The sequence below is a fragment of the Mirounga angustirostris genome, unplaced genomic scaffold (genome assembly GCF_029215605.1).
Source record: "Mirounga angustirostris isolate CCGP_5_RB_7025 unplaced genomic scaffold, mMirAng1.0.hap1 SCAF_35, whole genome shotgun sequence".
Lineage (NCBI taxonomy): Eukaryota > Metazoa > Chordata > Mammalia > Carnivora > Phocidae > Mirounga > Mirounga angustirostris.
Genome location: NW_026991743.1, coordinates 321299 through 335796, shown reverse-complemented (window position 1 = coordinate 335796; position 14498 = coordinate 321299). Strand labels below are relative to the sequence as shown.

General features: G+C 42.0%; 1 protein-coding gene across 1 annotated transcript in view; it reads right to left on the bottom strand.

The window, feature by feature from the left end:
• Positions 1–3020: 3020 nt before the first annotated feature.
• LOC135363152 (alpha-mannosidase 2-like) overlaps positions 3021–14498 on the bottom strand; it is a 154734-nt gene continuing 143256 nt past the window's right edge. Inside the window, exons 21-22 of the mRNA XM_064583843.1 lie at positions 7403–7513; positions 3021–5816 (exon numbers count right to left, since the gene is read on the bottom strand). Of these exons, the coding sequence (XP_064439913.1) occupies positions 5664–5816; positions 7403–7513 (264 nt within the window). The 3' untranslated portion in view covers positions 3021–5663. The remainder of the gene's footprint in view (positions 5817–7402; positions 7514–14498) is intronic.

Here is a 14498-nt window from a genome sequence, read left to right as displayed (position 1 = left end):
AGATCAAGAACAATTCACATCCTGAAGCTCCTGGGTATCTGATTATGAATAAAATCAGGGTTTATTAGCATGGAAGGCAGAGGGGCAATGACTGGTCATTAAGCAACGACAGTATCTTCCATAAGGAGGTCACATACTTCAGGGAGATTAGGAATGCAGTTTGAGACCTCTATACTTTAATTTCTGGTAATGGGAACTTCCTGAAGGCTTTTGAGCAGGAAAATAACATGAGCAGATTAAGATGTAAGGGATTTGGAAAAATTGTAATTCTGAAAATTATAATTCTTGTTTCACAACATTTACTGGTGGTACACATATTTTCATTCATTTATTGAACAAATATCTTCCGAACGCCTGCTGTTCCAAGTGTGAGGATGCAATGCTGAATAAATGCTGGGGTTCTTGCCTTCAGGAGAGCTTATATTCTGGTGGGGAAGGCAAACTACATCATTTCAAATTTGACTCTGTTTAAGCAGAAAGGAAGCAGTGTAATAAAAATACTCAGTGAGGGAGTGGAGGTGGGACTGGTTTAAATTGGCTGGTCAAGGAAGATTCTTGAGAAGATGATGCTTGAATTAAACCAGAATAATAAGGTGCCTGCCAGGGGAGGATTTGAGAGCAAGTTTGAAGCAGAAGGAACAAGTACAAAGCCCCCAAGAGGGATAATCTTGGCATGTTAGAGACCCATAAGGATCCTAGACAACAGTCAGAAGGGGGCGTGGTGGGAGATAAAGCTGATTTGGGTCGGGAAAGGATTTCTTAAACACCCTCGCCCCCTTCTCAGAGTTGAGATTGAGGAGAAGGACACGGACCAAGCCAGGCATGGCTTCTGGCCATGGTGAAAGGTTGTATGTTATTCCAGGTGTAACGGGAAACACACAGTTTTCAAGAGGGAAGATATTTTTCAAATTTTACTTTCTTTTATTTTCTGGCTTCTGTGTGAAAAAAGAGAGACATAAGGGGCAGGAGCCCTCTTACAACTCTTTTGTAAGGCAGAGTCCCAGGTGCACGAAGGTGACTTGGAATTGGGTGGCAGTGGGACAAGCAGACAGGTATTGTGGGATGCTTCCTAGAGACTGTGAGGTATAGGAGTTAGAGTCAAGAGCTACTTGGAAAAGTTCGGTAAGAGCAGAGAGAAATTACTCCCTGGGAATGTTCTAGGCCAGTGCTTTAGTGTGCATGTGAATCCTCTAGGGATCTTTGTAAAGTGCAGATTGTGACTCGGGAGGTCTGAGGTGGGGCCTGGGATTCTGCTTGTCTAACCAGTTTCCAGGTGATGTCACAGCTTCTGGTCTGAGAACCACACTCAGTAGCAGGATTCTAGCACAAGTGACCTTAACTTACATATTTGGTTGTATTTCCTACTACTGTCCTGTGCATACCATGTACAGACCGGTACTGAAACAGTGGCTACATGTTGCTAAATTTAATTAAGCTAAAATAAGACATTCAGTTCCTTAGTTGCACTACTACACCTCAAATGCTCAAAGCCACAGGTGGCTAGTGGCTGCTCTATGGGACAGCCCATGGATGACGAACTTGCCCTTATTAAAGAAAGTTTTACTGGGTGGCGCTGCTCCAGGCAGAGGAAACTATTTCTAGTTCTCTACGCCTCCTGTTACCATCTTTCCTTATTCTGTCTTTTCCAAGGAACACACCTGTTGTCTCTGTTCGAATCAAATGCATCTTTTAAGAACTGTCTCAAATCTGTGTCTTCTACAGAACTTTCCTGGAACTGAAACTGGGTGAGCTGCTTCCTTCCGATCTGCGTATTTGGTTTTTCTCCGCGATGTGTTTCTACTGTATTTTGTCCACCTCGTATTCAAGGTCCCCAGCCCTTTTCTCTGGTTGTAGAACCCCATCTTCTATGGGTGTGCACGTTGTGGGGGGGGGACTATTTCTCGCTCACGCGATTCCGCGGGATTCATGTGAGCCGAACGCCGCCCTCACCACGGTCATTAGCACATGAGCCAGAGGAAGCGATGTCAGTGCCAGGACATTGGCTGAATAATTAAGGGTGCTTTCTCAGCGGGGCACCCAGGAGACGAGGACAGATCCTGGACGACGTCATCTCGTGCTTGGCTCTGCCTGTCTCTGGAGCTCCATCGACCCTCGACCGTTCCTTACCGGGAACAATTGATCTCCTCGTTCCGCTTCAGCCGGGGCCTTGCTGACGCTCGGCCACCCCCTGTCCGGCCGCCCGTTCAGCCGGCCAGTCGCGCTCGCGCTCCCTTGGTTGCCGCTCACGGGTTCGCGGGAGTCCGCGAGCAGATACCTACCGAAACTACGTGTTTCTTTACAAGTCTTGATAGCCAAATTATTTTGACGTGTTGATAATCAAATGTGATGGAGCCAAACACAATTTTCCTTATATGCTGATGAGATGCTTATGGAGAGTTCTCTCCCAAGTTTTTAGCTTGGCACATGCATACTACAAATTGACTAGCCTCTGTACTACATCACCCAAAACAAGCCCAAACTCCCCAGTTAGCACGTTCTCACTTGCCTGGCTAACCCACAGGATCCTCCGGCGTTTTTGTCCTTCAGCCGCCCCACCTCCCGCCTTTGAAGGAAGTCTCTGAAAGCCACCGCCCTGGGCGCCGGGTGGGGCCGGCGGGGTGCCTCCAGATCCTGCTCGCCCTCCTGATCAGCTCACGGGAAACTTCTTGGCTACCTGTGTTGTCTTCCTCTCACTACTGTCCTGTAATATACGGAATCTGACCAGACCCTGCTCCTCCAATTGGCTCAGAAGGCCCCACAGGTACCACACTGTCCGGAAGGTTCCCACACCCCAAACTCAAAGGTGGCCACAAACCCAGATGAACTCATCACCACCCCCGCCTGCCACTTGCTCTCTAAAACTGTATTTCCCAGCTAGCACTGGGCAGAAGGTGGAGTGATTCATTCTTGAAGGAACAAAGAACAGACCCTCACTCTTCCACCCTACCCCTCAAAATGTACTAATTCTTGTTGTTTACAAAATAAGACTTAAGCAGCACTCTGGAGGACTACGTACATGGTAAGATTTATCTTTTATTAGAGATCTTATATTACATATTCCCAAAAAGATATAAAACCTTCCAAGAGAAAAATATCAAAACCTATTTGATTCCAAGATAAGCAACATAATCAAAATGAAAGCAAAGATTTTCTTCCAAAGGAATGTGAAAACATTTCGACACAAGTACAACAAAGACATGGGAAGGTAATTAAAATGTTTCACAACACATTTTATAGCATTTTATTTTAATCAGTATTTGAAGAAAACAAGAATGCCGAGTTCTCAAACACTGCAGGTAAAAAGCTCAAATTACCAAAAAAAAAAAAAAAAAAATCACAGGAATGACCTACTCGCTCAACCGAACATCTGCAGTAACAAATGTAATAAAACCCAAGCAAACAAATATGCCACCGAGATCACAACTGAAATGTATGGTTTTTAGGTGTGCCAGAGACACTAAATTAATCAGTTCGTGACCGCAACCCAAAGCAAAAGCATCCTCTCCTCATTTCCCTGATGATTTATTCTAAAAATAAAAAGCAGAAATTTGCTGGTTTAAAGAGAATTTCTGCTTTACCTGTGAACGGTGGCAACACACACTAAGACCCCGACTGACATGGGACAGATCCATCTCAAACAACCAGAAGTGGCAAAACCACTGTTATTGCATCAAGATTTTTTATTTCAACTGATCAGAATTTCCACAATGATTAAGCACACCCACTTAACCACAGAACACAGTGAACTCCCAAAGGAAGGTTTTACATTTAAGATGCAATGAAAATACTGATCTTATTCCTGGGATTTGCTTCTGGCAATCTTAACATCTATAGATGTCCACAAAAAGGAAGTGCTTTGTTTTTTTTTTTTTCTTTTAGTTGTTTATCCCCCAAAATGAGGAAGGAAACTTACAGTACATGTTTATTGCATGACATTACTCCCTTATAATATCTTCATCAACACCAGTATTGTTTCCTTAATTATTAAAGGCGAAAAAAATTTATGAACTTAACATAACTTAGCAATAATTGTAGGAGCTGCATCTTGGTAAAAAAAAAAAAAAAAAAAGGATGATCATCAGACTACCTGGTGAAACAGAAATTAGGTTTCAACTTCTCTATAAAGATGCTGGAATGGCAGGAGGTAAAAGGAAGTTTAAAGTCAGAGAATACTAAATTTATTAGGTAACACAAAGAGAATTTTCAAAAGTGTACATACTCAGTGAATCCTTTCTATCCTAAAACTGAATATTCTAAATGTTTCTAATGTTGCTTCAGTGTTAATGTCATGTTAATCATGATCCCAAATAAATTTTATCAAAAGTACTGTAATGGCACATAGGCTTGGAACTTCACTTTGAGGTTAGCACGTACAAAAGTTTGGAATTCACTCAACACACATGTTCTTTAATAAAAGAAATCAGGATGAGCTACCTATAAGTGGATTTCAAAACAGGGTCCCTTTTAAAGCATTCTTTCATAGAGTTACCTCCTGTGAAATGGAAACAGTGTATGGATTTTGCATGTCACAAAATCCTTGCTTCATGCTGCCATCTTCTTGGCAGCAGCGGATTTTAATGAACAGTACTTTTTCTTCCTTGTTTTGTTTTCTGACATCTCAGTACATTCAAATAGTCAAAATGTTTAGAATAACATCACCACAAATTTAATGAAACAGATCAGAATGTGGCCAGCATTGTCAGGCAAAACCGATAACACTTTACGTGTCATAGAAAGTACCCACCTCCTCCCCACCCCCACCCTCTCCCCCTTCCTCAGTCATATGGACACCAAAAGATTTAACAAGACTTATAAAAAAATAAGGCACATTTATTTTGATATGGTTATTTTTAAAATAGAAAACCCCTCTCCGAACATCTGTATTCAAATGAGCTGTGTAAAAAGACACCTTGTGGTACCTAAAAGAGGTTATGGTACCTATGGGATTGCTTTTTCTATCTTAGTGACAATGGAATAAATTGCACCTATCCCACATTGTCAAGTAATGAAAATATGCCTCTTTTTCTACTATTGAATGATTCAAAATCTGCTATTTCTGGAAATACAAAGAGTGAGAAGGGAGGGGTCAAGTGGTACATTAGAAAAAGGTGTGAAGATCAATGATGTACAGATATCATAAGGGTTGATGGATTGCACTTTTCCACATATTTCAATACACAAAATTTTTCGAATGCGTATGAACGATTGCAACCATTTTGGCCATTAGCTATTACCCTTCAGCTTTTTATTCCATTTTGGTAAAAATGGGTATTTTTGTAAAACTAATGAAGGATCAGCAACATGAATACTTATAACAATCTCTTCACAACTCCCGACACAGATATAGTTAGTTAGCATTTAACCTGAGATACAATCTGTGGAGAAGTTGTTTTAGACATTTCTTCCTTCATTGTTGCATCGATTCATACTGATGGTGGTGATTCATGGATGGAACTTAAAGAAAAACTGGCTATAGCATGGCTTTTTTTTTTTTTTCTTTCTGTACTAGTAAAAAAAATAATAATAATAATAATTATAATAACAATCACAGAATTCATGTCCTCACAGTAGCCAGAAGCTAAAATAATGTGCTTCCTTATTGCACGTCAAACCAAGAAGTGTATAAAAGACAATGCTTCCCAATCCAAATTTGAAAGCCAGGTTCATCTCAACTGGATTCGGAATGTGCTGATTTCCATGGGACTCAAGTTGATCTCACTTATATTTCGGGCGTCTGGAGGTGAATGCATCAAGGATAATGACGAAGGTATGAGACTTGCAACAGTAAACATGCTAAAAAGCTTCTGTACCAAAATCTAGAAAATAAATGATAAAAAAAATTGCACAGTTAGGTCAACTTTGAAGAAAGATTAGTAGCACATCTATATATTTATTCAGTGGAAAATAGTAGGAGAGTAAAACAGTGTATTTGAAGTTTCCTTTTAATGATAAAAAGAGGAAGAGGAAGGGGATTAGATACAGCTATGCGAGCCTGGACACACAGACCACCCTGGGAGGGACACCTAGGAGAAGTGTAACCAGGAGAGGACAGCTCACTCTACATTCTTCTTCTGAATTTCTTGAGAACTTATCACGTGCAGGGGCCACTTTTTCAATAAAAGAAAACACATCTATGAGCCAGCAAGCTTTAAAAACATCCGTATCCTCTTACACCCAACATTTACACCTAACAGTTGTCGTTCTTCTTGTTCCCAAAGAGCTGAGAGAAAGGACACAGGCTCCTCATGTCAGTGAGTCCCATTTTCAGGGTTGGGGGGTTGCTGAGAAAGTACTACCCTCACCCCATGTCTCTCTGGACCATATAATCCCCTTAAAACTTGACGCCTTAATGTCTATATACAAATGCTTACAACCAAGTACACTCACATCATCAGTAATAAGGTAAAGCGTAAATATCATGAAAAACAAACCCCAAACCATCAGTGCTTTCTTCGCACCAATTCCACGGAGGGCATGATACGAGAAATGAAGAAGCTTATCTGCCTAAGTGGATTTTGACCCCCTACCATATTGTCTTTTCTCTCCTTTTCAGACCCTATGCACATTCTAGTTGGTAGGGTTGGAAATGAATCTCTTAAGTCTGATCTACAGGTTATCTGTGAGGTTTTGGAGAAGAGCTGGGTCAGCTGAGCTGCCCCGTGGGACAGACCTGCCTGTGTGCCATCCAGCTGTCTTCTCTGAGCACAACCTGCTCAGAGCCAGAGGCAGAAGGCTGGAGGTTCATTTCCTTCCAAGGAGAGCCTGAGGGAACTATCAGAAAGACGAGCTCAAAGGAGACAGAAAAACTGGGCAGCCGGCAGGTCAGCCTGAAGACCTGTTTGGCTGGCACAGTGAGGACTCCTATGCAAATCTGTCTTGATCAGGAGATCTAGACCCTCATTTCCCCTGGGACAACAACTGACTGGAGCTAAGTAAGGTTGCTTCGGGGCCGTGGTGAAACTCCCCGACTGGCCAGTGTCACCACTTCCCTACCCCACCCCACCCCACCTTTAGTTATTATAAAACCTGCTTTTGCCCCTCTGAGACTTCATGGACCTAGATCCTACATGAGCATGTGTGAGAGAGGAGGGAATATTGGGGGATGGGGGGCGGGGAGAGGATGTTTTGTCGGCTGGCAACGGAAGGCCTAGGAATGGAGGAGAATGTTGCCCCTACACGTGCCCATGTTCCAGACGTGCATTTTGATGCTGACAAGGAGAAGAGATCGAAGGTTGAGAAAGTGCTTTCTTAAGATGGAGAGACTTGAGCTAAATTACAGCAGCTGAGGGGAATGAGTCCACGAAGAGGCAATGAAACGTTATCTTATTGTCAGAATGATTAGCAGAAAGCAAGGATTTCAAAGCACATGAAATCAACAAGCAAAAACCACTTTTCAGCTCACCTTTCCCTGGGTTGTGGAACAAAGCAGCCCCGTGTCTCTGCTCGAGAAGTGGCAGTCAAACCCCTTCCTGTGGAGGATCAAGGCTGCCTCATCGGAATGCTTGCCATCCACCTGCAGATGAGCATAGAGTGACAAGACGCCACAGCGACATTAAGGCAAATAGCGACACCACTGTATACTCCACTGTTTTAAAGTCAGCGTCCCCAAACCAAAAATGCTCACTTTATTTAGCAGTGAAGCCAGGAAAATTCATTTCCCCTCCAGTCCCACGTTCACTGTCACACCTGCTACATCCCCTCTACCTCCCCCACAAGGAGGCAGGTGACAATATGTTTTAAGTCACCTCATGCCCTGGTTTCTGGCACAGTCCCCAAGGACCTGCGTGTCCTTTTGTCTACATGCCACATACTGTTTTATCAAAGTTTCTTCAAATAAAGCATTTACTTTTTTTAATTTAAATTCAATTACTTAACATATAATGTATTACTGGTTTCATGTCTAGGTAGAGGTCAGTGATTCATCAGTCTTATATAATACCCAGTGCTCATTACATCACGTGCCCTCCTAAATGTCTATCACCCAGTTACCCCATTCCTGTAACCCCTCCCCTCCAGCAACCCTCAGTTTGTTCCCTATGATTAAGAGTCTCTTATGGTTTGTCTCCCTCTCTGGTTTTGTCTTGTTTTATTTTTTCCTCCCTTCCCCTATGACCCTGTTTTGTTTCTTAAATTCCACATACGAGTGAGATTATATATGATAATTGTCTTTCTCTGACTGACTTATTTCGCTTAGCATAATACCCTCTAGTTCCACCCACGTCGTTGCAAAGGGGCAAATAAAGCATTTAATTTTTATTTATTTGGTTTTTAACATACACGCCAGCTGAATAAAGTGTACCTGAATTTAGTCCTTATCTGGTCATTGAATGATGTATCATCCATCTCAAAACTGAAACACACTTCTTTATTGAATGCTAATTTTTGCTAATTGCATTAACATTTTTAATCTTTAATGCACTGGTTCATTATTTTTATATAAAAGACATTTAAATTGAGTTAGTTATGCTTATCACTTGCTAGGCCAACCACATTTATTAGCTTGACGTATCATTTAAATTCACATTACAGAAGCTATTCTTCTTGTGCAAAGAGAAAAATACGAAACATGACAAGTCAGCTACAGGGATCAATATATACTTTCTTGCAGTAAAATTTCTTGCATCCATTTAAGTAAAGATGCCAGGAGTGCTCTGAATATTTTAAGTTACAATTCTCTTAATAAATTTTATGTTTCCTCAAGGGGGGAGACGCTTCTGATAATAAGCAAAATAAATTAAGAATCCTTGGACGAATTAAGAAAGGGACAGCTATTCAAAGGAGTTCAGTGTGCTCAGCACTGACCTGTGATGAAAATGATCCCTTTTTCTCCTCTGTGGCCACCGATACGAATATGTCCAAGTTCTTAATCATCTTCACTGGGGGATATGATTTTTAAATGTGCCACAGAGACATCTTTTCTGAGGAGGAGCTGTCAGCATTCTCACCACTGATTTGACTTTAATGTGCCTCAACAATTTAAAGCTGGCCTCACCTCGGATTCTTGGCTGGAATAACCTGCTTTATGATATTTCACACTGGTATTCTGCAGTGGTACTGCTAAGATTTTGTTTGAAGGGAGAGGAAAAAGTCATTTAAGGAATTCTGAGTCATCACAGGACCAACATGATACACATAGCAAGTTTAAATCATATGACAATGTTTTCTAATAAAATTTCAAGGTGGGGCGCCTGGGTGGCTCAGTTGGTTAAGCGACTGCCTTCGGCTCAGGTCATGATCCTGGAGTCCGGGATCGAGTCCCGCATCAGGCTCCCTGCTCGGCAGGGGGTCTGCTTCCCCCTCTGCCCTCTTCCCTCTCGTGCTCTCTGTCTCTCATTCTCTCTCTCTCTCAAATAAATAAATAAAATCTTTAAAAAAAATAAAAAAATAAAAAAATAAAATTTCAAGGTGTTTCACACAGTCCCAAAAGAGCATGAAAAGAGCACAGTAAAAAAAAAAAAAAAAAAAAAAAAAAAAAAAAAAAAATCCTTCATTTATGACATACATAAGGTCTCCAGAAGGACAAGGACAAGTCTCTCGTGTGCTAAGTGTATAGGCTTGGAATAGTTACTGATCACCTAAGCATCAGTTTCTTTGCCTATAAAATGGACCTAATGCAGGTTTCCCCTCTTCATGGAGTCATGGCGTCTAGTAAGACGTTGAAAATACGAGGTATGGTGGCTTAGCTTATAGGACAGAATGTGTTGGTGTAGAAGCTACAGAAAATGGATCAGAACCTGGGCTGGGAGTCAGGCAGCTCGACATCTAGATCCTAGCTCTGCAATTTCCTAGATGCTTTTAGCAAAACCTGGTTTCTCCTGTAGCATAAAATGGAGATGAAATTCAATTGTGTAACAGAGACTCAGCCCAGTGTCTGCAGCAGAGGAAGCCCTTGGTACATTTTAGCCATTATTCTTTCTGTCATTGTAATCTATCAGATAAGTACTGGTGATTATTTTCCCAATAGCTCACTTAATTTTTTATTCACAAATTTTCTTTAGTGACATTATAACTCTGTAGCTGAGGAATCAGAGACCCTCCAAACTGTATGTCAACAATTATGCATCAAAATCATAACATAACAAAATCATGACTAAGTCCCAATTCAGATTCACTATTTACATGGTCTATTGATGAGGCTCTTTTAAAAGCACTTATCATTATAACCTGAAGCATTTAGCCATTTTAACTCACTAAACCATCCTTACAAAACCACCAGACAGCAGGCTTTGTGAAAATTCCTGCAACACATCTGCTCTTGAAATAATGAATGTGTGAGGCCTTTACCAGACTGGAGGTGATAATAAAAAAAAAAAGCAAAAGGAAGCATCTTTGGAATTTTGCCATTAGTTTTACAAGAGATTTAAACAATGCAAAAGTAGAAATTGAAGTCATAAAGAGTAATTTTCACTGATGGAAAAATGTTACACTTTCTCTAAAAACCAAAACTGCATCACTTTCGTAAGGACCAGAACACCAACTGAAATAGCAATCATCTTGTCCAAGTTTTTAAAAATTAAATATTCATGAAAGTATCAGTTTTCAAGCAAAAATACCTGAGGCAAAGCAGCAGTTTTTCAGTTTCAAAGTCTGTCTCGTCATTTTATTTCCAAGAAAACTGTTTTTCAAAGTAGGGAAACTGTGAATTTAACTTGAATATGCATGCAAGAAAACAGATACCTTCACAAAAAAGATGCTGTTCACTCGAGGAGAGTAAACAGACTCTGAAAGACCTGTTTTTATATTCATTAATGTATGAGTACTATCCGGACCTCAGATCACATTTGAGACTGAATCCCCTCGGGAAGGCCTGGGTGTTCCGAAGTCACTTGGAGAATCCACCGCAGAACTTACTTCCAGGGGATAAAGCAACCTGTGGCTCTGAGGCTAAGCAGGGCCCGGGAGGTTTCTCTGGCAACGGGGTGGGGTGGGGGGGCACGGAAGATGGTGCGGCTGGCAGAACGACGCCATCAAGGCTAGAAGAAGCTGGACTGGGGGCAAAACACACGAACCAGTCCTGTGTCTGCAGATACGTCATTTAACCTCTCAGAACTCAGAAAACTCGGGAGACTCGTGAAGCGCCCCTCTGAGGATCAAGTCCCAACCACAGTGACAGTAACAGTAATCGCAGCTAACACTTTTTGAGCACTTGCCGTGTGTGGGACCCTGTACAGAATACTTCTCACGGAAGAACTCAATTCATCTCATAACAGCCTTTGAAACAGTGGAGGTGGTATACAAGTTTGTATTATTATATTTAAGTGCACGTGAACATCGCAATCATGAAGCATGCCTTCTCATAGTCAACTAGCAATGATCACTGACCGACCCTACATTAGTCCTTCATGACCTTTCCCACAGATGGTGGATCCTTCTGAGGGTGTCCCATCATAACTGAGTGGTCAAGAGAAAAACAGGCAGAGCATTCCCTAACATTTTCAGCACTCTCACTCCCCTTTGTTTCCATACAAGAGGAGTAGAAGGTTCTGGGCGGGGATCTGGAGTCAACATGGTGGGGTGCGCCTCTCAGCACACCATTTACTGGCTGCATGACCTGGGAAAGCTACCTACCATCTTTAGGTCAGCTAGTTTCCTCTTCTGTAACAGGGGGGCACAATATTGCCTACCTTCACAGTACTGCTGGGAGAGCTAAATAAGGCTCTCTTTACAAAGAAAACACTCAGCATAATGCCCGGCACACAATTTTAGGTATCTTATTAACTTTTCAAAAAATATATACGGAATACAAGTCAAGGTGACATCGAGATTTACTTTGGGAATAAAATTCAACCTCCAATTTATTAAAAAAAAAGTGCCTACATTTTATTTCATTTTTAGCAACAATCACCACTGCTCATGACTGAACTCTCACTGTTGACAACCTTCATTCGTCACGCACTCAGTGCTTAGTACGTGCCAGATACTGTTCTAAGTGCTCTACAAACATTAACTCATTTGATCCCTAGGACACCTCTGAGGTGTGTCCTGTTATCATGGCCACGTTGCGAATGAGGCAAATGGGAGAATGAGGGGCTGTGTGCTAAGCAAACTGGCCGGTAAGCACAGGTGATGTGCTCAAACAAAGGCAGCGGGACTCCAAAGTGCTCTACTAGCTTCGCCCCCCTGCCTTCACGCTAGCTATGGACTGGCGCTCAAGGACACCCGCTAGGAGGGGAAAGAGAAAGATCACTTTTAATGTAACAGAAGAAAAGGCTATAACCCGAAGGAGCTCACTCTCTGATCTGAGCTTAGAAAAAGGGAGTATTTAATCCAAGGTTCCAGCAGCCTAAAACCACGACTTATCAGAACATACATTAGTTGAGAAAGGAAGGCATGGACACTGTCATTTCCACCCACCCGCCCCATTTTAAACGGGATTTAAAGCCATTCTGAAAATCATATATGCACACGGCAGTGTCTGATAAGCAGAGCAGCAGGCAAGTGTCCCTCCATCGACATGGGTGAGAACCCAGAAGAGAGAGCTGTGGCCGTCCCATCTCACACCAAAAGAAATCTGACTTGCTCATTAATAAGGTGAGCTTCACAGATAAGCACACTCCTGGAAACTGTAGTCAACGTTATGTGTGCACCCTTTTTTTCTGTGGAAGAGAGAAGCCATAACTTCGACTAGATTCCCTAAGAGAAATGTGTCTCTATCCTCCTTAAAGAATGTCTAAGGTCCATACAAATTAAGGCATGGCTAAACAGCTGGTGGAGAAATTTCTCCAACCTGCCCAGATTCCTTGAAAATGCCGACTGACATCCATCTTTCCCTGTATTCTGGCAACTGGAAAGGTGGGAAAACTGCACACTGCATTTTAAGTCCTGAGACAGGAAGTAACCAGTAGGAATTCATTTTCCAGGGCATTCATTAAAATGTCCAATAACAGTTATCCTGTTTCGATCAACAAGATAAGATGACAGAAAGAACAGAGAAGGTGAAGGGCTGTACAACGAGGAAATTTTCTCCACAATTTTCACCTTTCCAGAAGCCAGGGAGATTAATAAAGCACCGATCAATTCTTCTAAGAAAGGCAAAATGAAGTAAAAACCTTAAACTGCCTCTTATAAGAAAAGGGGGTGTGTAAACAAGTGGAGAGAGAAAATCTTATTCAGTAAGTGGTGATGTTGAAATGATAATATTTAACTATTTGCAAGAAATCAGAATAAAATGTCAGAGATAGGGCTAAATGTAATACACAGAGAGAGAAGTAGATACAGATATAAAGATACATATCTATAAATGAATTAAATAAAAATACATCTGAACATAAAAGAGGTGGAAATAATCTGGGGGAAAGAAAAAGGTTGAACAACGTATCATTGTGCAAAACATCAAGGCATCATGGCTCCATGAAGCCTTTAATTAAATGGCTTAATCAAATTCCTTCTGGTCCCTGGAATGTCTGCATTCCAGGCTGAAGCTATCTCTCCAGCCTACAGAACCCTGACCGATGATCCATGCCCCTGTGAGATTCTCCCAGCATCCTCTCTACCAAGACTCCCTTCCCCCCTAATCAATACCCTTTCCTGAGGATGGCATGGTTTTCCTGTTCCCGACCACTTCACTGGTGCTCCTGTTCCCCAGCTTTCAAGCCTTTACAGAATCTTCTTTTTAATATCTCAAGCTTCTGACAGTACAAGAAAAGGAGATGGTAAAGACAAGAGAGGGGGGCCGAGCCTCCAGGAGGAGAAGGCTGACAGTTCACTGCTAGACGGGACTTCACTGGCACACCCGGCGGTGCTGCGAGGCAGGGTTTAAGAGATGCCTGCTCCCATCGTCCTCTGACTGCAACTAGATGACATGCAATCAGTTTTTTCCAAAAACATATAAAATAAGAGCAACATATGCTTATATAAAACCATAAACTCATCTACCAATACAGAATAATTCCTGAAAAACTGGACTCTGAGGAACAGATTTAGTAACTCTTAAGAAGTCAAACGCCACCCTCTGAGGCCCTGTACAGCACCCAGATTCAGAAAACCTGCATGTGGGCCCTAATTCTGCCATGTACCACTGTGTAATTTTATCTTAGTCATTTAATTTCTAACTTTTACTTTCCCAACTTAGTCAATGGAGATAACAGTAATTTCTAGAATCATGAGAGTTTTTGAAAATTACTGATTCCTAAGTTGCCCCACCCCAGACCTAGGGAATCAGAATATCAGAGATGGGGAAATTTGTAAGTCTTCTCTATTTCAAAATCTCCCTGGTGTGATCTGGACACATAGGACTCTGAGGACTGGTAGCTGGAAATGCTGCAGCACCTTGATGGGTTAGCAACACCTCCAACCCTACCTTGCCTCTCTCACTGTTGCTCGAGTCCATAACCCCTTTCTCCCTGAGGAGTCAGGCTGCCCATGTGACGTTTAGAACTTGAGGAACCATCAGACGGTGACCCGGGAGCTGGGCAAGCAGGGGCCTCCTCCATCCCGCTGCCGACGAGGAGGTGCGGCAGAAACAAAGACATGCCTCCATCGTGTGAAGGTGGTTCTCA